The sequence below is a fragment of the Acinonyx jubatus genome, chromosome D1 (genome assembly GCF_027475565.1).
Source record: "Acinonyx jubatus isolate Ajub_Pintada_27869175 chromosome D1, VMU_Ajub_asm_v1.0, whole genome shotgun sequence".
NCBI classification, from domain to species: Eukaryota; Metazoa; Chordata; class Mammalia; order Carnivora; family Felidae; genus Acinonyx; species Acinonyx jubatus.
In genome coordinates, this window is record NC_069390.1 from 47,346,467 (window position 1) to 47,374,425 (window position 27,959).

A 27,959-nucleotide genomic window follows, 5' to 3' on the forward strand; every position below is an offset into this window, starting at 1 on the left:
TTTCATACACAAACATACTGAGCAAATAAAAATGACACAATGTCCCATAAAAGTTGGTAAGAGAATTTTATTGTGTGACATATGTAGGTCTTTGCATTCTACTAACAGAAAAGCATTTGTCCACATCTTAGTCGACCTAACAAATTACGTATCTGTGGTTTTTATCTACACGGCTGCAGTGTTACACTATTGGAGAAAACCTTCCTTTCACTTGTACTTTGGTGCGATGATACAGTAGATACTTCCTCCTCCAGAAAATAAAAATATTCTCAATCTAAACTTAAAATGGAACAAAGACATGAACACCAAGTTGCCTGCACCACTTGGTCAAAGATTGCAATAAAAACCGAAACAGTATGCTGCTTAACGTACGAAGATGAGGAGACATCTCTGCCAGTTTCAGCCAAACCTCTGTAGGAATGATATAGCATCTGGGTTTATTCTTCCTGTGGTTTTCACACATGACAGGTAGAACTGTACCGCAACGAGGAACAGTCACATTCTTCACTTGCTCAAGAGACTCAGATACTGGACTTTAGCGCAGGAAATATCTCTTGGGGCTTAGTAATATACAAATGGGTAGAAAAAAAAACTGCCTTAGGAAAAATTTCACAATTGTTTGACTAAACATCTGAAGCGTTTCTGTCACAGCTTTCATATATTAAAAAAGTTTCCTCCAGAGATGAAGCTTATTTATGAAATAAAACCTAGTCGCTATCGTCTGATCCATGTTCTGAGCCCCGATCCGAGGCCTCGTTGTTGGATCCCTCTGGTTCTGATTCATTTCCAGAGCCTTGGCCAGAGCCCTCGTTATCAGATCCTCTCTCGGAATCGTGGTCTGACTCGGCACTTGGAGAAGCCGGGCGAGAGTCCATCTCAGAACCTCCAGAGCGGCTTCTCCCAGACTGCACAGATTCGTTGTCAGACTGTTCAGAACCCGAGGGCCTTCTCTTTCTGGCTGGCTGGTCACTGTCTGAATCCTCATCTGACTGCTGTCTTCGGGGCCTCCGGGGACTGCCGGCCTCGCTGCCAGACTTGTTCTGGTTCTCATCAGAATCGCTGTCCGAAGAGGCACCTTTCTTCCGCCGTTCACCCTCGTCGGAGTCGCTGTTGCTGTTGCTGTTGCGGTGATGTCTGGCAAAGACAAGCACTGGTTAGACACCAGGATTTGGGCTAATGGGAGCCTTGACAAGCAGAGAATGTTTTCTAAACAAATAAGGGCATTTAATATTCTATCTCTTGACGTGGAGGGTGTTAACTCTGGTGTTCACTTTGTGATATTTGTTTTGTGTTCTGTTTTGTAAATTTGATATATTTCACAATCAAAAAGGATTAAAAAGAAAAAATAAGGCACTTTAGTTATGACACAGCATTTAAACAGTAAAGGAGGACTCTCACTGGGTTCCATCAGGCACCTTTCAGCAGAATGAAGCACTTCTCAATTTCATACATAAAATTATGAAAAGGAAGGGCTACATTTATCTTTATAAGCAAATTCATAGCAGAAGTGAAACCTAGGATTTTGCTTGGCTGTAGGGACTCTGAAGAATTAACCATCTCCCAAGGCTGGATGAGTGGGACTCTTCCCCGTCCTATCAGATACCTGAAGAGCAAAGGCACCATTTCTATCCAGGATTTGCTGCTGCACTCGTGCCCTCCACCAGGGTGAGTCTTACTCAAGATAAGAAGCCAGGGCTGAAAGGCTTCTGTAGGCTCACTTACTTTTGCCCTGAGTTCCCCTCTACTTATCAGTTGATGGGTTAAAGGGAATGGGACTTGTACCTATGCTTGATATGGTGGTGGCACCCAGGAAATCTTGGCTTCCTGGAGGCTCTGGAGGAAAGAACATTCCCATAACTGTGGTGACAGCTGCTCACCCCCCAGAGCTCTGGACAGGAGAACATACTTCCCCTGTGGCATATTCCTCAGTTTTGGATTCCATAGAAAGGAATACTAAATGGCACAGGGTTCAGTCTAAAAAGGGCGAAGGAGACATAATACATTCTTCTGTTCAGAAATGAAACCATCTCCACATGACTGAAGGAAGGCTCTTGGTGCTTAAATCTGAGAGAAGAAACCTACACATACAATATGTAACTCCGGTCACCCTGAGTGGATATGAAGAGTAAGAAGAAGACACTACATTCATTCCCTATATATACTAAAGGCCAGTGGGCCTCCTGGGTCCAATTCCCACCATTCCACCTGGCCAAATAAGCAAACACTTCGTGACACTCAGGATCAAGTTTAACTGATGCAAGTGGCTCAAATCAACTTGGCCTTGACCTCATAGTTTGACAGCAGCTCAGCCTCTCACATGGACCTTTCTGCCTACACATTTTAACAATGCTCATTCTAAAACCATACATTTCACTGCTCTGCTCATGCTGGCCTTTTACCACTGACCAGGGTAACACTGTGGGCAAGGGTAAAGCAACCCCAATGTGTGTCAGCCAGTGTCTTCAGAGAAAAAAGGAACTGCAAGTCTTTATAGATGCCTCTCTAGAGATTGTTCAGCACCCCCACTGTCACCCTTAGTTCTCTCAACATGCTAACTGCTCACCTCTAACCAACCAGCACTCCATTCTTCTTCAAAGATTCAACTCAAACAGCCTTTCTTTTACAAAACAAGTCTCTTACAACCCTCCCCTCAACTCCAGATTAGGTATGGACCCTGGAGAGCAATATACAAAACCATAAGTGACAATACCTATCCCACTATAATGTGGCTTTTTGTTTATGTTACACTTCACTGCTTCTAAAGCACACATTCTCTGAAGCCAGAGTCTAGGACTTTTTCCTCTGCATCCCCAAGCACTCAGCACACTATCTCATGGAATTCTTAATGGACATTCAAATGACTGTTGAACAAATGAATGAAATGACAGCCATCAGGAGAAATACATGGGATGGGATAGCATTATCCCAAGCTGGGGAACCTCCAGCTTGAGGAACAAGTTTAGGACAAGTAAAATCAATACTGCTTCTCCAGGTGTGCCATAAACTAAAGGAGAGTAGTGGCCAAGCAGTCTAGGAGAAGTCCCTCATGGAGCAGGCACAGCTGAGTCAGCACTGCCCTACAAGGGAGGAAATGGTCAAGAAAGTCCCATTTCCACATGACCAGGATCAGGCTACTCATAACAGTTTTAGCCAGTTTGGTAAGTGTAGGAAAGTGAGACAATTCATTTAGAAGGATACCATCCAGGAAATTTCACCTAATATCCATGGAGAAATGAGATTTCAAAATAGGTTTTCTTCTCTGAGGGAAAAACATGTGACAGGACAAAATGACAGGGTTAGATTAAGAGGTGTGCTAAGGTTTCTTCCACCTCAGAGATTCTAAGAAGCTGGAGGGAAGACATTTTGGCACAGTGACCATTCTTATCTTTCATTAAAAGAACGCACTAAGGGAGGGGTGCCTGGGTGGTTCAGTCAGCTAAGCGTCCGACTCTTGGTTTTGGCTTGGGTCATGATCTCACGGTTTGGTTCAGGAGTTCAAGCCCTGCGTCTGGCTCTGTGCTGATAGTGCTGAACCTGCTTGGGATTCTCTCTCTCTCGCCCTCTCCCGCTTACATCCTCTCTCTCTCTTTCTCAAAATAAATAAATAAACATTAAAAAAAAAATGCGCTAAGGGAAAAATTCATACCCTTCATCAGCAATTTTAAGTTTATCTTCATCTGAAGAATCATCGCTTGATGATATTATGGCTTTGGATTTTATTTTTCCCTTCATTGAAGGAGGCAGACGCTCTGGCTTGGGCTACAGAAAGAAGATCAGACATAGCAGATTAATCACGATTCCTAGGTTGCATTACGTTAGGACATCTTGTTAAACTTAGTTTGCGGTGTGATGATAACAAATAGCAACCAACACACTTCAAAAAGAAGCATTTGTGTTTGAAGAAACTGCAGGGGAAGAATACATGCTTGTGTAGGGCAAGCCTTTGTGCCTACAGCAGGACATAAAAACCACACAGTATTATAAACTTACAGCCTTCTTCTTCTCTGCTTTTGGCGGACGTCGCTTTTTCGGTTTGGGGCCATTTTCTGTTTCCTCATCATCAGATCCTTCTTCTCCCTTTGGAGGTCTTCAAGAGTGAACAACAAGAGAAAGTCTGTCAAGGTTCACTCATGCCTAGAAAGTCTAAGACTACTTTGTCATCAAAATATTATTCATTCTGAATGCTATTCTCTATTGGGCTATCCTCAACCATACTGAACACTTGTCAAGGGCAGAGGCCATAATTTACAACTGCTGCACACAGCTCAGGAGTCTGCAAGAACCATGTATTTATGCAATGTCCACCAAATAATTTAGTCTCTGTTGAGTCCTCTTATTCATCTAAGATAAGCCTGAATCTTGTACTTGGTGGAGGGACAGAGGATGGGAGAAAAGACCCAGGCTCCTGATCTCACATCTTTCCTCTCTTCTTCCTTCCTTGCCAGCTACTCATTCCAGGCCTGCTGATGTCCGATCATAGCTTCCATTTAACAGGTCCATGTCGGAATGAATTCATTAGGTTCTTCCCCAAGTAGAGTCAGCCAGGGGTGGGAAGAACAGGCCTTGCTAAGAGAGCCAACTGGAGGTTCCTGGACAGGGAAGCACCACAAGTGAGGAACAGAACAGCTCAGGGGCACCTCTGGTGAGAGATGGGCGGGGCACCACTTATCTTAATAGCAAATGGCACCAGGAAGATTAGAAGGTCCTTCTCTCAGGGGCGCCTGGGTGGCTTAGTTGGTTGAGTGTCTGACTTCCAATTTTGGCTCAGATCATGATCCTGTGGTTTGTGAGTTCAAGCCCCAAGTTGGGCTCTGTACAGACAGCACAGAGCCTGCTTGGGATTCTTTCCTCTCTCTCAGCACCTTCCCTGCTTGCACGTGCATGCATATGCATACTCTCTCTCAAAACAAACAAATAAACAAACAAACTTAAAACAAAAATAAAATAAAAAAATAAAAGGCCCTTCTTTCACATTAATTCACATATTACACATCTAGCAAAACTTGAGGTGGACATCACTATTACATTTTACACAAAGGAAACTGAGGCTTGGTGACTTTTCTAAGATTGCACGTGGATAGCGTGGGCACCACAGGTTTTCTCATTCTAAACTGCACACATTTTCCAATAAATACATTCACAACACAATGATAATACCTTCTCCTCTTTTTCTTCTTTCTTTCACCCCCTTCCTCATCTTCCCCTTCTTGTTCACTACCACTGCCCTTTCTTCTCTTCTTCTTCTTGGATATAGGCAGGTCATCGTCGGTATCGTCGTTGACAAATTCATCAAACTCTCCTCCCTTTTTAGAACGCTGCAATCCAAACAAGACTACAATCAGTTCTCGCCTGGCTGGTGGAATGAGGTCAGATCCTATCAGCCATTTGACAAACGAAGGATCTTTTATCAAGTTGCATGGGAGGGGTGGTGGGTGAGGCCCATATTTTGAAGACTTCTAATTAGGGTGAATGGCTCAAGTGGCTTAGGTCACCACCAGGTCCAAGTACGGAGCTAACACTGGAATGCATTTCCAAATAATACCATATAAAGCACTGTGTTGGAAGACTGCCTCTTAGCAAAGGAGGAGGTCAAAGCTAAGGACTAAGCACTGAGTAAACAGAACCAATTATATTCACTTCTGAAAGTCAAATGACAAGGATGGTGCCATCAGTACCAGCAGGAGTCACATCTTACCCGTCCACCACCACCTCCTCTTTTCTTTTCTTTTGTTGCTTCGGTCTCTCCAGTAAACATAAGAATATTTTTGGTCTTCTCAACATACTGGGCCCGCTGTTCTAAAAGTTTCTTTTGCTCTTCTTTTTCTCTGAGACGTTTCTCTTCCTATGAGGAAAAAAAGAGTAGGAAGAAACTGCATCAAAATGTTGAAAAAATATCATGAATACCAGCAGAAGGACTTCTTTAACATGCAAGGCATATGTGTGTGTGCACACCATTCTTGAATTCTAGTATAACTGAAAACACAATAAATACCTGTTCTTTAAGAAGTTTCTGCCTTAACAGTTCCTTTTCTTGCTCTTGTTTGGCCCGTAACTCCCTTTCTTCTTCATCTTGTTTACGTGCCCGGGCGACATGGTACTGGGCCTGGCTCAGTAAGTCAGAGCACTGCCTATAATATTCCAGATTTAGAGAAACATGAAGGTAGCTAGTACATTTTTTGCTCAAAAACTCAGAGGATCTGTTTTCCTTACACAAGCCAGAGAGCCAGCTCATTAGCAGATATTTATGGGATATTTTAATTAGCAAAATTAACTTAGTTTCTCATAAGTCAATACTGTCAACTTTGGTAACTTTCTAAATTGTAAGTGTCCTCTCCAATCACAGATATATTTTCAACATTATCTCCACATGTGAATCAAAGAGTGAAAATAGATAGAAAGTATTTTCCCCACACAATTTAAGTACTTGTACTAAATTGATTTTGTCATATTTCCTGAAAGGACCCTTGGAAAAAAGACTTTGTCCAGGCTGGGGAGTCTCACAGACAAGTGGGAAAGACCGACCCCTGGAAGGCCACCCAGCGCACATCGACATCACTGCTTCACCCAAAGTCACCTTCCATAAGTAGTAACATTACCTGGCTTCTGTAGCAGCAAGGGCCAAATCGAATCTCATTTTATCTCCCACTTTACTCAAGTAACTGAAGTATCTAAATGGAATGAGAAAATAAAATACTTCACTGAAAAAAAATTATAATGAAACAGGCCCTTTAAATTTTTATTTTGTTACTTTTTAAATGTTTATTTATTTTGAGAGGGGGGAGAGAGAACACATGAGCAAGGGAGGGACAGAGAGAGAGAGAGGGAGACAGAAAATGCCAAGCAGGCTCTGCACTCTCAGCACAGAGCCTGACGTGGGACTCAATCCCACAAACCACAAGGATCATGACCTGAGCCGAGATCACTTTGGATGTTCGACCAACTGAGCCACCCAGGTGCCCTGGCTCTTTAGATTTTTAATCTGCTCTACAAAAATAGTCTGAGAAAAGGTTTAGGTATTGATTGACTTACATGAACCTATTTGATACATGAAAGGCTATCTCAATAAGAAAATTATATGAGACCTACTTAAAAAGACTCTCATCAAAGTAGCACTCAATGTGTTTAATAAAAAACAAGTTCATGAAGTAGTCATATTTAATATCATCAGTAAATTCACAAATAACCCAAAATCAGTTCATGCAGCCAATATGTAACTAAACACTGTATCTACTAAATACGTCCGCATGTGGGTTAGGGGGTGTATGCCATAAAGGCACTTAGTCTACCAGGTGAGGCAAGAAATGCTTTTATAAGAATTTAAATAAGGTTAGACAAAACCTGAAGAGATATCAAGTTTTGATTTTACCACGCACAGAATTACAAATAAATCCCGTAGAAGTACATAAATTTTGAGCTCAGTGCAGAAACCCATTCAATATTTAAGAGGATAGGCCTTAATCTTAACTCAATGAAAATTAATATTCTATGAAAAGACACAGCATTATAAGTAATAAAACCAACATAAGTGGGGTCTAAAAATTTCAAGTGTACAAAATTCTGGGTAATATTACTGTCAGATTAATGAAAATTTAGGGCAAGCTTGCAAAACTAGCCAGCCAGTTCTAGGGGACACTACACCATCCAAATCTGGCAGGGTCCTGGTCACAGTTTGGCGCCACCTGGTGGCAGCCACCTGCTTTGGCTTAAAAACCACTGGAATGCTTCTAGTAGAGATCGCTTCAGGGAAGTGATTTTCAGTACTGTATGAGACAAACGAATTTAAAGAAACAAAGCATTTCAAAAGTTGTTTCTACAAAATCTTTACCTATGTGCAAGCTCCAGTTCTTTCACAGCATTAAGTACTTCCTTCAGATTACTCTTTTCATCTTTCAGAACAGAGGTAGCTAGTCTCTGCAGGACCAAGGCCACATTAAACATAAGTACTGTATCACTGGGCGCCACATGTCTAGCCTGTAGGTAAAAAACAAAGCAAATATTTCATATAATCTAATGACAAGAAAAGAAGTTTATTCAAATATAATGTTAGGTATACAAACATGCATAAAATAGAATAAAAGTATGTAACGCAGCATAGAATTAAGTGAGAATAAGGAGTTCTCCTTTTCACCTTTAGCAAAGTCTGTTTGCATTCCTGTAACTTGCCACACTTGAAGAGTGCCCGAGCCAAATACAGTACAACTTCAGTGTTCTGGTGCTTATAGAACTTTCTGAGGCAGTTTTCATACTATAACAAAAAGTTAATTAAAATACAACAAGGATTAAATGATATTGTCATTGTGTAACAGATTTCAAGCAATTTTAAAGCTGCGTGAAAAGGTGTTTTACCCTTTGAATGGTTAATTTCAAAGAATAATTTGAGAATGAGTTTTGACATTCACAGGATAGGTTTTCACAACACAAAAAGCTGATAAAAAAACAAACAAACAACTAGGTACTCAAAATCGTTTTTCCATTTGAAACTTGGACCAATACTGAAAGGATAGATTGGATGGCTTTTTTCATATCTCTGGCAATAAAATCTATGGACAAGCTTACTGACAACTTATTAAAAATTACATACCTGGTTCCTTTGGGCTATACTCTCTACCACCTTTCTTTAGGATTGATGGAACCTACTGGCAATGAGCATGAGAAGTCTCACAGTTCTGGTTGTTAAAGTTTTCTTATAAAACCAATATATGGCAATACTGGTGTCAATTTTGTCATGAATACTTCACTTTTTGACCATGGATCATATCTTGTCATAAGCAAGCTCTTTTTCATGGAAGATGGTTAAAGAGTTTCCCCCTGAATATCCCTAGTAATTAACTTGCATTTTTAAAAGGCAACTTTATCATTCTGCAGAACAGGAAGGCCCACCTCCAAAAACACAACCTCTGAGACTACCATATGCAGTCTGGGTCCTATAAATCCTTGTGGCTAGTACCTTTCAAATATTCTGAATTTGATAATAACCACCCTCCTTAGAAAAAAGGTTAACCACTGCAAGGAGCCTGGCCTGCCCTTGTCATCTACCTCTGATAAGAACCTTTTTTTTTTTCATCATAGTATTTCCCATAGATCCTAAGGATGTTTTTACTTTTTAATATGCTATAGATGCTAAATATTTGTTTTAAGATTTTATTTTTAAGTAACCTCCACATCCAACATAGGGCTTGAACTCATCACCTCGAGATCAAGGGTCATATGCTTTACCGACTGAGCCAGCCAGGCACCGCTAGATGCTAAATATGACTCTTTAAGTTCAAGCACTTCATAAATATGAAAGGCCTAACAAAATTCTATAGTGATAAAAACTAATCCCCATGGAGTTTTTTCTTTTTAAAATATCATTTAACTTTTCTGAAACTCAGTTTTCCCATCTGAGAAAGAAGAATGTAAAACAAGCAAACAAATATTAAATCCTATTTTTTGGGTATTTACTGATATACCAGTACGTTAGTGCCAAGTATGGTGTCCAGTACTTTTCATACTGGATGTTTACACAATTCTGTGAATTTAAGGTACCTGATCTCCACTTCATAAATGGGAAACTGGCTCAGAGCCCAAGGCATGCAATTAGGGGTGGAACCAGGACTCGTATCTCTGTCTAGACACCAAAGACTGGCCTTAACATTATATGATGATAAGCCTGTGAATAGACACAGTATCACAAGAAATAGCATGCAGCTCCATGAGAGGGCCAGAATGGTTAAGAAAACATCTGCTCAATAATGAACACAATAGGGGCGCCTGGGTGGCTCAGTCAGTTGAATGTCTGACTCCAGATTTTAGCTCAGGTCATGACCTCAGGGTTCATGAGTTCGAGCCCCACATTGGGCTCTGCACTGGCAGTGTAGAGACTGCTTGGGATTCTCTCTCTCTCTCTCTCTCTCTCTCTGCCCCTCCCCAGCTTGTTCTAAGTAAATAAACTTAAAAAAAACAATGAACACAATACAAAAATATCTTGAACGATAAGACATTACCATCTGAACGGCACTGATATATTGCTTCTGTTCCACATAGATGTGTGCTAGGTTCAACCACACATCACTGATATCTGCTGTTGCTTCTCTTACTTGGGCAAATACATCACGAGCTTCGCGAAAATATCCTTTGTGGGCCAAAACAGCTCCTAAAATTATAAAAAGGTTCACATTTAAGAATTTTTTAACTGTAAGGGCGCTTGCATGGCTCCGTCAGTTAATCATTCAACTTCGGCTCAGGTCATGAACTCATGGTTCATGGGTTTAAGCCCCATGTCGGGCTCTGTGCCGACAGCTTAGACCTGGAGCCTGCTTCGAGTTCTGTGTCTCCGTCTATCTCTGTCCCTCCCCAACTCACACTCTGTTTCTCTCTCTCCAAAATAAATAAACATTAAAAAAAAATTAAGGGGCGCCTGGGAGGCTCAGTCAGTTAAGCATCCAACTTTGGCTTGGGTCATGATCTCATGGTTCATGGGTTCCAGCCCTCTGTCGGGCTCTGTGCTGACACCTCAGAGCCTGGATCCTGCTTTGGATTCTGTGTCTCCCTCTCTCTGTTCCTCTCCCATTCATACTCTCTCTCAAAAATAAATAAAAAACAAATTTTTTTTAAATTAAAAAAAAAGAATTTTCTAATTGTAGCCAGAAAAGCCATTAAAAGCCCTATTTTAATACAACTTCATTTATTACATTTATTACATTTAGGGAGAAATTATGATCTACAAACATTCCTCTGAAAGCATTCATTTCACAAATCACTACAGATGCCTGTGTCTTATAATCACCTATGCCATTAGCAGCATACAGATTCTTCGCGTCATTTCTGAGCACTTGTTTGTAGATGGCCAGGGCACGATCTTGGTGACGCTTTTCCTATAAAAAGAAACATACATTATAAAACAGAATTCAAACAGGAATCAAGTGTCTGTTTTGTTTTAAAGATACAAAAAGAAAAAAAAATAAGGGACAAAAAGAAATTACCTTTTCTCGATCTCGGGTGGGCTGATGCAAAGTCTGGAGCCAGACGTTGCCAAGGGCCAGCATAGAGTAAGTGTCACTCTGTGTAGATGGTTGTTTTAATATTCTCTCAAATTTCTTCTGTCCCGGACCCCATTCTTGTTTTGCTAAATGAAGATTGCCAATCAAAGACCAAGCATCTGGATGGTCCTGAAACACACATATAAAAAGAAACAAACTCTGTAATTTGGATTCAGAGATATTAATCACCTTTCCACAATAGCTGATTACCAAAGAGGTTTACAAGCCACATTTACAAATTGAGAGTGGGGATGGATTAATGAATTGTAAAATCACTTTAGCGTGTAGTTATCAGCATTAGAAATGCAACAGAATGGAATATAGAATAATGCCAGTGTACTGCACATGGCAACGGTACATAAAGATTTGCAAAACCTTCATTTTAGTTGTTGCATACACACGTGTGTATACTCAACTATGATGTAAAATCTATTTCTGTGGCTAACAATCAAAAAGTTTACATAACTTCTACACTATAGTAACTTCAACAAGTAAATAAAATAGGGTGATGTCAAGATATTAGAGAAATGATAGCCATTAAAATGAAAATCTAGGGAGAAAAGGTGAAATAATTGTTTTTCAAACCTAAGAGTTAATACGACTAACCTGATTAATCTGAAGAGCTTCCTTAAACCAATCTGAAGCCTCATAAAAATTTCCTTTATCTCTAGCCATGGCTCCAAGGCGCAGATAGCCTAAAAATATACATTTAAAAGTTTTTATGTTTAAAATATTATCTATAAAAGACCATAATTTTAAAGCCGTACTTTTGAAATGATTGATTTCTGTTAATACATTCACACAATGAACAGAAAAATCCCATAGGTAAAAAAAATTGAGCACCAATAAAACTAATAATCTCACAAGTTAAAGAGCAATTCTGTTCCCATCAAGTCACTGTTTGAAATCTTGGATTTATTTCTTCCACTCTATTCCAGTGTTCACATCCTGGTCCAAGCCCTTATCTCCAGCAAAGTTATTTCAAAACTCAGAGCTGTTCTGTTTCCAGTTTCTCTCTGATGCACAGTACTGTCACTTTTTCTTAAAAAGCTGCTTGTCATAGGCAAAATAGTGAAAGCATGGACTACTAGGGATTACTAGTTAGAAAACCTGGGCTCTAATTGTGGGCTTCCACTTAAAGAACAGTAAAAAGGTGCCGCACAAATGTAAGTTGTTATTTTCTCCAGAAACTAATAATGGTTTACTACTACCCATCAAACCAAATTCAGCCTGGCATTGAACTAAATCTGATTTATTTTAAATCACTTTTGTATCCATAGCAGCATGACAGGGGCCAAGTTAATAGCTCCTGATTTAACCAGAGTCAAAATATCATAGCTTTAAGTACTTTTAAGGGAAATACAGTATTGCAAATCATTTTTAATTAAAAACTGTCTGAATTTTACATCTAGGATGTAAAAACTCAAAGTAGGACATTTTAGTAATAATTATTTTGAGGTAAAACAGTGCTTTTTCTATTATAAACATTGCAAAAATGCGAATATGAAATTAGAGCAGGAGCATCAGAAAAGTATATCTAGCACCAAACATGCCAAGGAATTGTTCAAAGTCTAATAAAGGTAGCTGGCACACTGAAGATCGCCTACTTTATGAAATATGGTTCAACTCATTTTTAGTTGTTTCTTTTAGTTTCTAGCATAAATTTAAGTGAAGCTGCATCTTTTTTATTTTTTTAAGGCCACAAATTTGCCTTGAAGAAAAGGCGACACGATAACCTTCATATTTTTTTACTATTGGTTCTAAGAAAGATTTTTTTTTTCAGGCTAAATTTTTGCTGCTGTTGTGGGAATTTTAATTCATAAAAAAAAGTTTACAATTCTTACAGTCAACATAATTAGGATGTTCCCGTAAGATGTTTTTATATAGTTTTTCAGCTTCGTGGAATTCACACATTGCCTCATACAGCCTGGCTAAATTGTACGATGTTGTAACAGAAATGGCATTATAATAATGTTCATCATGCTCAGCTTCTGCCTTTGCACGATCCAATGATGCCAAAAAATATTTCTATGAAAAAAAAAGAAAATTACATTGTTAAGACTTAGTTGGTACATCTAAAAAGGTGTGTGTTCCACCTGACAGTATGTAAGAACTGAATATTTCTATTTTCCTACCTTTGCCTCCCCTAGATTTCCAAGTCTAAAATGGAGGGCACCCACATTATTCAGAATCTCTGGTGGGACATCGGCCTGCACTTTCTCCTGAAGGATCCGTGTAGCTGTTCCATAGGCTGAAAGGGCACCCTGTATTTTCATGGTGGAGAGAATTCGGTGTAAGTGAAAACGAAAGGGAGAAACACTATTCCACGCTTTCAAAAAACACATTATGTAGGAGACAAAAAGCACTGCTAAAATACCTGTATATCAGTCTGTTCTAAGATTTGCGCCAATTCAATCCAAGCTTCAACGTCATCAGGATACTGTTCTGTGACCTTCTTCAAATGGCCCTGGGATAAAAGAGATCATTAAGCTAAAGCAGGCTTAATTAAGCAACTACAGGCCGTCAAAGTAAAAAGTGGTAGCTACTCTACCTTGTTTAATACGTCAACTGTTCGTTATTTCAACTGGAACAAGCTCGGCTAACAAAACTGCTTCCATCATATCTCTACTAGCAATAACAAGAATGAGGAATGACAGTCTAGTGATAATGGAGAATAGCTAAGATTTTTTAAAATGTACCTTAGCGATATCTCGTTTTTCTTGATCTTCTGAGGCAGCATATAGAGAGCCAAGAATTTTCATAGTTTCATAATTATTAGGATAAGCTTTCAAAACTTTCTCAAAGCACTGAGATGCATTTTCTTTGTCACCTCGATATATATACATTTGTCCCAAGCCAAAAAATGGCAGCACAAAAGAGGATGAGGCAAATTGTGTGGCTTGATAGTAGTACTGGAAAGCTTGGTCATAATCTTCCTAAAAAATGAAAATAAAACAAGACCAACAGTATGTACGAAAGATTCTCTGCCTTCTTTTTAATGTACAAAAGTTTTGAAAAGACTTGAAAAACTATAAAACAAAATAATTAGCTATTTGGAGAAGGTTGGAAATGACCTTACCTGAACGTGGAATGATCTAGCCAGCTGATAGCAACTTTCTGCTTGCATAGCCTCCACTTCTGTATTATGGAATGCATGGAGAGCCAAGTGCTGGACTTTACTATAATCCTGAACAAGGAGATCCAGAAACCAAATGAGTAAATTCAAACAACTCAAACAGTCTCAATCATAAGGCTTCCTCAAATTTCATTTTTAAAATGTGTTCACTGAATGAACAATAACAGCACAATACCTAGAATTCCAAATCATTTTTCTCATTCCCCTTGCTGATAACTTCAGGGAAGATGGGAACTAACATTATTTACCCAGAACTTAATATCTACCCATTATATCTCTTACTTCATTTAATCCTGCAACAATCCTTTGAGGTATCTGCCGTATTTTTGTGATGAGAAACCCTGAGAGGTCAAGTCCCTTATTACTAGTAAAGGGAACAATTACAATTTATTGAGAACTATTATATACCAAGCACTGTGGTAGGTATGATATTTACATTAGTTCTAGGCTCAGTCAAAAATCTTGCAAAGATTGTCATTGTTATCATCTTATTGATGTGGAAATGGAGGCTTAAAGAAATAAAGTGTATTGTGGAAAAGCTAGAATCTGAATACAATTTTTTTTTCCCGACACCAAAGAAATGTTCTAACACATGAGGGTAGCAAGCTTAAGTGACCAGATTTGAATTCAGCTCTATTTGAATACATGGGTCATGACTTAATTTGGATTACCGAGCTAATCTCCTGAGAATCTCAAAGTCAGAGTTTATACATCAGGGATAGGAAACAACTTTCTGGTTTTAATAAGGATATGTTTTACCCATTTGGCTATAAGTCTGGTCTGGAAAGCCTCTGTTTGGTCAATGGACAGTTTCAACTTTTTTTTTTTTAATATTAGGAATAATAATGTAATTGTAGTTTTAACAGTAACTCTTTCCCATTAGATAAGTATTTAATATGCACATTACATTTAATTCTAAATGCCACTCCTCAAATCCTATAAAGTAGGTATTTATTACTGTTTTACAAGTAAGGAAATTTAAGTTTAGGGAAATTATCTGCCCAAAGCAACATAACTATATAGTGGTGATACCTGAATTTGAACTAAATAATTCAAACTCTACACTCTGAATTATTTTGCACAGCCTTTTAGCTAAATTTATATATTGGCCCTGGGATGAGGGTAAAGGTCAAATGTTGGGTTTGGAATATACTTTTTCTATTTTTGTTACTCCTTGACTCATGACATATCTCTTAGGGAATAAAATGATTCTACTTTGAAATTCAACATAAAAAGTATTGAAGATTACATTCCAATTTAAAGTCCTCATTCACATCTCTTTGATTTCCCCTCACGCCCCAATTTTTGTCCTTAATCCACTCTGCATTCTAGCTGCTTCTCTTTCCAATCAAACAACCAAGCTCAGTTCTCAGTTCTTTCTGGAGGTCTGTGGTAATTGCTCCAGGAGTCACCATGGCTCCTCCCATTTCTAAACCTACTTTACTAGTTAATTACTGAGTGTCTGGGATATTAATTAATAATACCTTTCCCCCCATCTGGTTAAATGATTCCTCTACAGGGGAGGCAATGCAGTGTAGTGGGCAGAGAATTGAAATACTACATCTCAACTGTACTATTTGCTAGATGAGTGAATTTTGGCAAGTGGTCTTACTTAATTTTCTTTTAAAAAAATTTTTTTTAACGTTTATTCATTTTTGAGAGACAGAGAGAGACAGAGTGCGAGCGGGGGAGGGCAGAGAGAGAGAGGGAGACACAGAATCCAAAGCAGGCTCCAGGCTCTGAGCTGTCAGCACAGAGCCTGACAGAGGGAGCTCGAACTCACGAACTGCTAGATCATGACTTGAGCTGAAGTCAGACACTTAACCGAATGAACCACCCAGGTGTCCCCCAAATTTAAAATGGAATCCTTTTCATTTGGTTCAAGAATGCTGTCCTAACAGCTGTGAGCAATGACTATTAAATATATATTCAAATATTTAGGATTATCAGTCCTTTGTTTTTTTCAGTAAAAACCAAACTTACTGTAACTGTTTTATCTGAAACAGTAACACTTTAAGTACTTATAAGATACATTTCCATCTTCTCCCTAAATAATTGCCTTTTCATACTATAAAAGTTACAGCATAAAGCTTAAATAATTAATTCATTATGAACAGCAAGTATGCTTTCTATAGCCAGAGGAAGTACAGCATTATGGTTAATAGCTGTATGACCTTAGGCTATAACCCCTGCCTCAATTATTCATCCACAATATGGGGATAATATTAACTATCTCATAGGAATGTTGTGACTATTATACAAATTCATGGAATGCATTTTTTGAAAAATCTTATTTAAGTAATCTATACACCCCACGTGGGGCTCACACTCACAACCCTGAGATCAAGAGTCACACGTTCTTCTGACTGAGCCAGCCAGGTACTCCCACAGAATGCATATTTAATAGTACTTGGGGGGCACCTGCATGGCTCAGTTGGCTAAGTGTCTAATTCTTGATTTTGGCTCAGGTCATGATCTCACAGTTCATAACATTGAGCCCCATATTGGGCTCTGTGCTGACAGGGTAGACACTACTTGGGATTCAATCTCTCTCTCAAAATAAATAAACATTTTAAAAAGATAACAGTACTTGCATATTAGTGGCAATAATCATGGTGATATAGTTATCTATTATTAATAAGGATTAATACAGTTTAGTGAACTTTTACCTAACTTGCTATTTAGTTTAAAGTTCTTAGTACAGTTTAGTACCTGGTTTCCATATGGCAGATAAAACTTTCATACTTACTGTATAATAACTTTGCCAATGAAATACCGAATTTTAACATTCAAAAAAATCTAAAATACCATTGCTTCTACAGAATTAGTGGCAACTTTAAAAAATACATCTTGATCAACATGCAAAAACAAACAAAAACTTCAATGACTCATTGGTTGCCTAGAGAAGTATGTCCAAACACCTTATATCACACCAGTGTCCCACCATCTGGATCCAATGCATTGTCTATCATGAGCCCACCATACGCCATGCTTTTACTAACTACTGAGAATATTTCATAGATCTGTACCTTTCCCTTTTCAACTACCTAAAGATCTCCTCCTAAAAACCTAGTTCAAGGGCTTTTCCTTCTTGGTGAAAACCTCCTTAACCACTTGATCACTTCCTCTTTCGTTTTTCTACCACAGCAGGGTAGAGACCTTTATTTCTATATTTACACTTGTTTACATGTCTGCATTTTCTATGAAACTGAACTCCTGAGTACAGAAACTCTATCTTATTGGTCTCCACATCCCTATCACAGTGTTAGGTATAGTATAAAGGGTCAATAAATATAAAATGAATGAATGAACAAACATACCCACCCCCAATTAACTAATACAAACTCTAATTTGAAAAAACCTCCTGAGATTTTTAATTTTTTTTTCCAAGTTAAAAAGTAGAGTACCAACTGCAGAACAGAAAAACAAATCAGGGTTTAAAAGCAAACAACTTTAATAAATTGAGTTCTCTTACCTTTTTGAAGAAAAAGTGATTTGCCAAATGGTTCAATACCATGGGGTTGCTAGGATCAATAGTATAGGCTCTGGAAAGAAGCTGGACACCATTTTTGATGGAATCAGCCTGAAAGAAAAATGATGACAACAGGGCCATTATTTAATCAGCATTTTTTTTTTTTGAAATTTAAATTTTTTTAATGTTTATTTATTTTTGACAGAGAGAGAGATAGAGCATGAGTTGGGGAGAGGCAGATAGAGAGGGAGACGCAGAATCTGAAGCAGGCTCCAGGCTCTGAGCTGTCAGTAGAGCCCAACGCAGTGCTCGAACTCAAGGACCTCGAGATCGTGACCTGAGCCAAAGTCAGACGCTCAACTGACTGAGCCACCCAGGCACTCCTAGCATCTCTGAAATTTAAGAGAGCAAGCTGAGGACGAGGCGTTTTGGAGGTGGATTCCTTCATTTAAACCAGAGGGATCAGGGCGCCTGGCTGGCTCAGCTGTTAAGTATCTGACTCTGCCTCAGGTCAGGACCTCATGGTTCGTTTAATCAGCATTTTTTGAAAATCTTCTTTATAGTCTGAAAAATAGGTTATATAAATCTAAGTTCAGACACCAAACATAGCTCTTATTTAGTTAACATTCAGCAGGGATAAAAAAAATTTCAAATACTGAGTTAAATTGTTAGAACCTCCCTCACAAAAAGCCCCCTTCTAGTTTTATAGATTTTAGCTGTCTTCTTGGTGTGGCAGATGTTTGTGGATTACCCAACAGCTTGTACACCCTTCTTACCCTGTTAACAGAGGCCACACTTTACAGCCTGTGGAGATTTTTTAATTTCAGGAAGGAAAGTTCCCTTTTCCTCTTTACAAACCTCAGGGGATGAATGATGACTGATCTAAAACAGTTAAGATAATCTATTTCCCTTCTCTGGGGATTGGCCCAGGCACTTCTAAACTGGGGGTAATGTCATTTTTTTCATTATCACAACAGGGCGGATGTGCTGGCATGTAGTGGGCAGAAGTCAGGGATTCTGCTGATCAGCCTACCAACGGGTAGCATAATTTCCCACGACAAAAAACTATCTAGCCCCATATGTCAATAGTGCTGAGAAACCCTGATAACCCTGTCTAGACAATTATACACAAGGGGAAGCATGATGGAGACAGAACTGCTCTAACAGAAAGCCGTTTATCCTTTCCCTTTCCTCCCTCCATATCAGGCTGATGAAATGATGAGATGCCTGGAGATGCAGCAGCTATCTTGCAACTATGAGGTGACAGACATGAGAAGGAAAATCCACATACTAAGGACAGAAAGATGTAAAACTTTGGGTTTAATGATACTGAGGTGCCAAATCCAAGACCTTAGATAGCTGGTTTAGTGGATGATAAAACCCCTCATGTTTAAGTCACTGTAGTATGCTTTTTGTTACTTGCAACTGAAAGCATGCCAAACTGATATACAACCTACCAACTCCTCACCTGAAATTCTGAAATCCAAAAACTTCTTAAAACACAAGCTGTTTTGTAATCTTGCAGTAAGCTCACTTGGTGGCAAAACTTTACCTGAATTGTGAGGTTACCCTATTAGTGTGAACAGTCACTCACTCTGACACAGAAATACATGTTTGCATTTGGGGTGGTGTCCTAATACCTGGGTATTATATATTATGCAGTCCAGCATCATATTATAGTTCTATTACATGAAATCTTCTTATTAAATGTTTATTTACTTAATTTGAGAGAGAAAGGGGGGATGGAAGAACAGAAAGAGGAGACAGAGAATCCCAAGCAGGCTCCACACCGTCAGCACAAAGCCTAATAATGCAGAGCTTGAACTCACAAACTGTGAGATCATGACTTGAGCCAAAACCAAGCATCAGATGCTTAACCAACTAAACCACCCAGGCATCCCAATAACCTATTACCTGCAGTCTTGACCTCTAAAACACTTTGGCCTCAAGAATTTTAGATAAGGAACAGTAAGTCTGACAAATCAGTCAGGAAATTTTTTTTTCACTCACATACCTCTTTATTGTTGAGTTCTAGTACAGCCAGTCCAACCAATGCTCCCACACATTTGGAGTTGAGTTCCAGGGCTCTGCTGAATGCCAGACGAGCTTTTTCCAGTTTGTTAAGTTTCACAAAGCAATGGCCCATTCCTAAACGAACTTCCGCTAAAAAAACAGTCATTCAGTCTGTCAAACTAGGACATTTTTAGGGTTCAAATTAAACAAAATACTTAAACATTGCGCCTCAAAATCCTGAAATTAACCTCAGTATATTTACACTACAAAATCTTCTGGTAGACCACAAACTTGCTTTCAGTGGATAGTATACCATACTGCTCTCCTCCTTTCTCATCATAAACAGAACACCTACAATACTGGTATTTCTCTTGTCTTCCAGCACTCCTGGTTACACTCTACCTTCAGTGTCTTAATTTTTGAAGAGAAATTTTTAAACAGAGAGCAAAAAGCTTCAGTAAGGTCTTCAATATCATGCCTGACTACATGCACATACTGTCATTCTCTTCAGAGCTATGCTTACACATGCTCCCCAATTTTAAGGCCATGCCAAAACTCTACCATGTTCCCATGAAGGGTCAACCTCTCCACTGGTTGGTCATGAGATCTCACCCCTTCTCATTTATTTAAGGACACTGCTTCAGCAACCCTCTCCTCTTTTTCCTGCATTATCAAATTTTCTATATCAGATCATTCTCATCCATATACATTCTCCCATCTTAAAAAGATCTTCTCTTGATTCCATTTTCCTTTCCAATTGTCAACCCACTCCTATTCTTCCCCTGAGAACAAAACTCCTTGACATATCTATCTACAGGTGTGTGCTGCCTCTAATAACTTTCCTTTTCCATTATCTTCTTAAATGCATTCCAACAAGGATCTCACCCCCACCATTCCAGTAAAACTGCTTTAATCAAGGTCACTAATGCTTAGTATGCTGCTGAATTCAATGATTGATTCTCAGTCCCTACTTTACTTGACCTAACAATAGAATGTGATACTGTCTGATGTCTTGTCCTGGAAACATTTTACACTGGATTTCAAGGACATTGCACTTACTCTCTTTTCCTCCTACATCTGGCTGCTCCTTCTCCGGCTCCTTTGCTACATCTTCCTCATTTCCCTAACCTCTACAATGCCAGAATGCCCTAGAACTCCATCTTTGGGCCTCTTTTCTACCTACACTCACTCCCCTGGCGACCTCATAGTTTCATGGCTTTATATACCACCTCTATGTTGACGACTTCCAAATTAATTACTTCAGCTCAGACCTCTTTCCTGAACTACAGCCCTCCTGACCTCTCCAGTTGTACATCTAAAAGGTATTTTAAAATTTTCATGTTGAAAAATAATTCTTCTTGAACTATTTTTCAGATATACTAAAATGTAACTCTACTCTTACAGTTGCTTATGCAAAGGAGTTACCTTTGATCCCTCCTTTGGCCCATACATCACACCTACTCTGTCAGTTGCTCATATATCACATCTACTCTGTCAGTTCGTCCTTCAAAGTATACATAGAATCTGATCACTTATACCTCCACTACTGCCACCCTAGTGCAAGCCACAATCATCTCTGACCCACATGACCGCAACAGCTTTCTGCCTGGTCTCCCTACTTCTATCTTTGCCCCCCTGCCCCACTCTAGTCTCAGCCCAGAAGCTCAAAATGATCCTTTCAATATGAGTCAGATCATGTTACTTACTCCTTTGCCCAAAGCCCTCCAATGGCTTCCTATGTCTGTCAGAGTAAAAGCTAAAGTCCTTATACTAATCTATTATGCCTTACATGACTGGTCCTTGGTTATATCTTTGACTCAGTTCTTACTACTTTTCCTCCTCATTTTCCCTCTTGATTCCAGACACACTAGCTTCCTCACTGTTCTTGAAACCTGCTAGGCCCACTCTTTCCTCAGAGCCTTTGTACCTCCTATTCCCCCTCTCTGGGAATAATCTTCTCCCATTTAATCTACATGCTTATTATTTTAAGGTTTTTACTCAAATGTTACTGTTTCACTGACATATTTTCCTTATTTTTTCTAAGCAAACCCCCAGTTCTTCTCATATACCTTTTCTGCTTTACTTTCCTTTTACCACTATCTTTTATAGTTTATATTTTACTCGTTTTATCTTCTCCACTGGAAAATGAATTCCATGGGGGCAAGGATTTTTGTCTCTTTGGTTCATTGCTGCATTCCTTGGGTCTAGAACAATGCCTGGCACATAGTTGATTCTCAATAAGATTTGCTAAATCACTGATTTTCAATAAAAAAAATAGTGTAAGAACAAAAAGATTATAAGATGATCTGCTATTCAGCTTTTGGATCAAACATAACATTTTTTAAAAATTTCAATTCTTTCAACAACCCTATAGCATCTTTTCACAACTAACTTCATAGGCAACTGTCAAATCCTCAATATTTTCACTTGGATCATACACAGCTTAGACTTAAAGTTTTTCTCTTACCTGGACATCCTGGGTTAGTACGCAATGCTTTCTTATAGTAAGCAAGAGCTCCTCTGTAATCCTTCTTGTTGAATGAAATGCAAGCTTTCCCTAAATGATTTTTAAAGATAAACATGAGTTGTTTAAAAAACACAAGTCTCATACACTCTACATGAACTCACCTAAATCAAATACATCTCTGAATAAGAAATACTTGAATACGGTAAAAATGATTTCATATCAAAACCTGTTTTCCATAAGATTAATGTATGCTTATAAATAAAAGTCATATTAAGTAAAAGAGCTGACCATTGTCCAAATAGAAATTGCTTATTGACTCTTTAGAAGTGGATTACAGATTATTCTTAACTGGTATAGCTTCTATTTATGTAGCTTAAAAAGAAACAATGATCATAGATCACTGTAGATCTTATTTATTTACATATTTATTTATTTACGTGACAAGGAGGGCACAAATGAACAAGGTATGGAGGGGGAGAAGGAGAGAGGGAAAGAGGGAGGGAGGGAGGAGAGAGGGAGAGAGGGAGGGAGGGAGGGAGAGAGGGAGGGAGGGAGGGAGGGAGAGAGGGAGAGAGGGAAAGAGGGAGACAGAGAGAGAGAGAGAGAGAGCGAGAGAAGTGGGGCTTGCCCAAAGTGGGGACTGCTTTTTTTTTTTTTTTTTTTAACCCGAAGCAGGGCTCGTGTTCACTGGAAGTGGGGCTTGAGCTTACTGGATGCGGGACTCAAACTCAGTAACCCACTAACCGTGAGGTCATGACCTGAGCCGCAGTCAGATGCTTAACCGACTGAGCCACGTAGGTGCCCTGCAGATCGTTTTTATAAGGTAAAGCTCTTCTATGCTGCTGTCTAGGCCAAAGAAATATATTCCAGGCATATGATGAAAAACAGTTTCCTAAAATGGCTGCCAAAAATACCTTACCAAGAAGGGCTGGAATATTATTTGGAGACTGGTTGAGTACAAAATGAAACTGTGCATCAGCCTGATCCATTTTGTCACCTTCCAGTAGGCAGAAGCAGGCTCTTCCTAACAAGTGGTTCTGAAAAAGTAATACATCATCTTAGACTTGACTTTACCAAAGACTAACCATAATTTACCATGAATATACAACAATAAAATGAAAACTATATAGGAAGGAGGTGGAGTATCACACAAATTCTTCTATTGACTATAATGTGTTTGAACTACCAATAGGTAATTCTTAATTACAAATCAAGAAATTATCCAGAAATGCAAGTCGTCTGTGCCAGGAACAATGACGAAAAGAAAAGTTAGACTCCTTAAAATACGCCTGAAATTCACCTGGAGATGAAAGAATTATTGACTTAACATGTGGATAAGTTTTATGTATGCTAAATTTGCCCACATTTCTTCAACAGTACAACAACCAAAGAAATTTCCATTTTAACAAGGCATTCCTTCTTTTGACTATTTATTATCAACCACGTTATTTTAAGAAAAATTCTTTCAAAAAAAAAATCTGTTGCCTATCACACACATTTTATTTCATGTGGTATTTTTTTTCCCTTTCATAAATTCAAAGAAATCTTATTTTACCTGATCATACATAATAATTTTATCGGCCATGGTATACAACAGGGTTGCCTGTGTAATAAGATCTTTCTTATTATCCTTATTCTTTTCCTTCCGAGCCTGTTGTACATAATAGGCTGCCAATGTATCCAAGCAGGTCATCTGGTCTTTCTCATGGTCTCTATAGTCCAAATTGCCATCTATACGTGCTGCTTCCAACAACTTTACAAACTCTTCTGTTTTTCCTTGCTTGTAATATTCCAGCTAAAAGGTAAAGAATCAGATTAGGATTATTAAAGCATATGTCCATACAAAAAGATGCATACAAACATTTACAGCAGCTCTGTCTGTAATAGCCAAAAACTGGAAACAACTCGATTGTTGATCAACAGGTGAATGCATAAACAAGCAGTGGTAATCTGCTTGTGGTATAATGGCTGCTGCTCAGTAGAAAAAAGTAAAGAACTACTCATACATACTACAATGTGGATAAATCTCAAGATGATTATGCTGAGAGAAGACAGACCAAAAAGAGTACATATTGAAATGATTCCACTTGTATAAAACTCTAGAATATGCAATCTTTAGCAACAAAAGCAGATCAGGTGTAGGCTAAGCACCATGGGGGGTGGGAAAGAGTCTGGAAGAAGGTTTTAGGAAGTGATGGATATATTATTCTTGATTGTGGTGGTGATTTCACAGGGGTGAAATATGGTAAAACATCTCAAATGGTACATGTCAAATATGTGCAGTTTATTATAGGTGAATTATGCCTTAATAAAGCTGTTAAAAAAGTGATAATCACTATCAATGTTTCCAAATTACTACTTAGCTAGCAATAGTTGATTTCAAACTAAATCAGAGCCCAAGAGAAAAAGCAATAAGGAGAGGGACAGGGATACAGAATTCTAAACAGAAAACTTAGGCTCTGGTTCTAGATCTATCGAAATTATCCATGACTTTGGGCCTGCTGAATAACTTCCTTGGGCATTTGTTTCATTTATTAATACTAAAAAGAATATTCATCACTTATTAACTACTATGAGCCACAGACTGCACCAGGAGCTTTACATACTTATCTTTAATCTACACAATCTACTACAATCTAATCTACTACAATCACTCTTAAAGTGAATACTAACATCACATTATAGATGAGAAAACAGGCTCAGAAGGTAGATCATTTGTCTAAGGTCACACAGCTAGTTAGCAGCCAAGTAGGAATTTGAACAAAGGTCTCTCTGATCCCAAAGCCTACACTCTTTTCTTTGTACCATACTACAGCCCACAATGTTTCATCAATTTTACCACAGGTACCATGCTAATACTTCAATCTTCCATTTTTTCTGTAAGTGCTGTTAAAGAAGGCATTACACTACAGAAAATCTAAATTCCCTCTGGCTTTAAAAACTATGTGACAAGCATTAATGGCTTATTCTCCACAGACTAGGAAAACGACACTTCAGAAAGGCACTATTGTCACTAAAAGCATTTCTCTGTAAATCTATATCTAAGAAATTCTTTACAGTTAAGTTTGAGCACTGGATATAAGTTCAATTCTAGATCTACTTCTACCTTTCAAGATAATATAAGGTACCTCCTATGTATCTTTACATGAAAGTGACCTGTGGCACACTTGCTTTGCAAAAATGAATGCAGTATATGTTGTATTATATTACCAGAATAATCTACTAGGATGTTCTCACAAAAAGGAAACATTAGGCAGTCAGTTCTGGGGAGAGTGAAGGATGTCAGAATTTTAGGCTCTCCGAAGTGATTCTCCTGAGAATCTCCAGGAGGGTTTATGCTGTGGAAGGGATCAAAGAGGACAAAAAACAAGACTGAGATAAACTTCACCCCAAAGAGCTTTTGTGAGCGAGCCTGGAATGTAATCACTTTCTAGAGTATTTTATGGGAGATGTTTTATTGTTATGGACAACAACACTAAGTAATGTTTACATGGTGGTATCTTGTTTTTTCTCAGATTATCTACAAACCATAAGCCAGTCTTCACTGAGTAATTAATAAATAATCAAATACTCAGCACAGAATAACGTTTAATGTAAATGAATTTTGCCTTTACCAACCCATACTAATTTACCAGTGGACTAGCACATCACTTGGGAAACTGGTCTTCTTGTTCTATAAATGGTAATACAATTAACTTCCACACACATGGTACAATTTACTTATCATGCTCCCAAGCTGGCTATTACTGTATCTGGAAATAGAAATCATAGGTTTTTCCCAGTCAACATATAAAAAATATTTGTTACATGAACACTGACCGCCAAAGCAATCCATATGTGCAGTTGTGTGTGTTCCTGTTTCAGAATACTGATAACTTCGTCTCCCTCCGGTAACTGATCGAAGTCAAGTTCAATGACCTAAAACACAAAATGTAGGTTTTAACTTTTATTTCTTCCTTAAATTCACATTTCTTCTTTGCTGCTTTTCAGAATATACATCAACATGGATACACAGAGGGTTTGTGTTCACTTTCAATAGGGATGAGCAAATATATGTTAAGAAATGTTTAAGGCACACATGTCAAATAGGTCATATGGTAATATTAAGATAAAAGCATAGAGAAGCCAACAAATACCGCTAGTTGTCTTCAAATCACTAGAACTATAAAATGTTCCAAAAGCTTTGCTTGCTCAAAAATAACAAAACCAAACCCTGCTTAACACATAATGCAGGTAGAGTGCAGAAAAGCACCCCAGACACTCTGATGCTATAGGTCTGACAACTTGAGAGGCATAATCCAGAGGCAATGCAAAGTTGAATGCCCCTGTACACATTAATCAGGGAGACAGCATTTGCGTGTCACTGACACTCCTGAAAGTGGGCACAAAAATTAACAGTAGGTGAATGTTCTGGAATTAGATAGTGGTTATGGTTACACAACTTTGCAAATACTACTGAAAACCAGTGGATTTGACGCTAAGTGAATTATATCTCAGTATCTTATCTCAACCCAACAAAAGTACAAGTATGAGATATATATATATTGGATATAAACATCACTGCTGAGAGCTTTACTCAGACAAGCCCCAGACTACCCATGATGAGGCGTGGGAAGGGAGAGAGGGTTAAATTCTATCTGTGCACAGTGGAGGCTTATATCTCTGGGTCTCTATTTCGCTGATGGAGCCGTGTGTGGAGGACACAGTGCACCATGACAGACGCGAGTTTCTAAGGGATAAAGGGCGACTCCTATGTACTCTCTGGGAAAGATAGTTTGAGCAGCAGAGAGACCACGGTGACATCAGCGCCCACCTCTTTTATCTGAGGTGCCTTACAATTTATCGGCACTCTCACACCCCTGCGCCCGTGAATTAGGAAGAGAGCAGAGTACTGTAACAGACGAACAGGTAGGAAAGGAACTTTCAAGTACTCCTCGGGGTGGCTCCGAGGCTGCGGGGACGTGATGTTCCCAGCCTGGGAAGGTGCAGGAGCTTGGGAAGGAGGTGGCTGGGATTTCGGCGGGGGATTTCGACCTGGGCTCCTGGAGGAGAAGGTGCTCTCGCTTAGGAGACGAAGTCGAGAGAAGGGGAGAGGAAGAGATCGTCCAAGTTCACGGCCCCCACCCTCCCCCATACGCGACACTTACCTCGTCAGTGTCCCGGAGGGGAATCTCGATGGAGCCCCGCGACATGATGAGATCAGAAGGCGAGCGGGCGTCTCGCCCCTCCGCTCCGCAGCCGGTACTCCTGGCTTCTGGCTCGTCCAGAGGCTAGCGGCCGCCCGGGATCAGGTCGTGACTGCCGCCCCGCGGCGCCGCCGGGGCTTCGGCTTCTCCTTCCCGTCAGCCGCTTAAACAACGAACAGCAGACGGCGTCCGGCCACTTCCGGCAGCCCCGCCCCCTGCCCCGGAAGCATTCCCCGCGGGAGGGCCTGTCGGACGGCAGGCTCAGCCTGTGTCTCTGATGTTTCCTTGACGATGTTTCCTTGACTCTGAAATGACGGCGCCGAGGTTTTCGTTAGCGTGCCAGCTCCTCGGTGGGTCTGCGGCTTCCGAATCAGACCCGCACTGGCGCGGCGTGAATAAAAGCGCCGAAGGCGTAGCCGTCCCGCCCCGTGGTGGGCGGACGACGAATGAGGCTCGAGTTCGGGGCCTGGCCACTGACTGACGTGGGACCTCCGGCCAATTCTGGCAATAGTGTCCGAGCCGGACTCCGCCTCTGTGCCCCGGAGTTGGCCGATCTTTTCTTCTGTAGGTTGCCGTGAATAATTCAATCATGCATTCCTCAGCCATGTCAGGGGCTCCTCCTTTAGCAGATATTAGGTGCAAGTCATACCTGTGCTACCTTTGT

At 39.5% G+C, this 27,959-nt stretch overlaps 1 protein-coding gene across 1 annotated transcript; it reads right to left on the reverse strand.

Moving 5' to 3' along the window:
- Positions 1-49: 49 nt before the first annotated feature.
- On the reverse strand, positions 50-27,701 carry CTR9 (CTR9 homolog, Paf1/RNA polymerase II complex component). The gene is made up of 25 exons (XM_015068714.3): positions 27,257-27,701; positions 25,929-26,027; positions 23,665-23,904; positions 23,029-23,146; positions 22,110-22,199; positions 19,644-19,792; positions 17,633-17,740; positions 14,101-14,208; positions 13,721-13,957; positions 13,399-13,488; positions 13,157-13,285; positions 12,866-13,049; positions 11,628-11,716; positions 10,965-11,150; positions 10,769-10,856; positions 9,987-10,135; positions 8,129-8,245; positions 7,826-7,971; positions 6,597-6,668; positions 5,993-6,128; positions 5,696-5,842; positions 5,158-5,315; positions 3,991-4,087; positions 3,647-3,759; positions 50-1,134 (listed from the first exon to the last, which is right to left on the reverse strand). Exons 1-25 carry the CDS (start codon positions 27,299-27,301, stop codon positions 708-710), a joined length of 3,522 nt encoding a protein of 1,173 aa, XP_014924200.1. The 5' UTR covers positions 27,302-27,701; the 3' UTR covers positions 50-707.
- Positions 27,702-27,959: the final 258 nt, after the last annotated feature.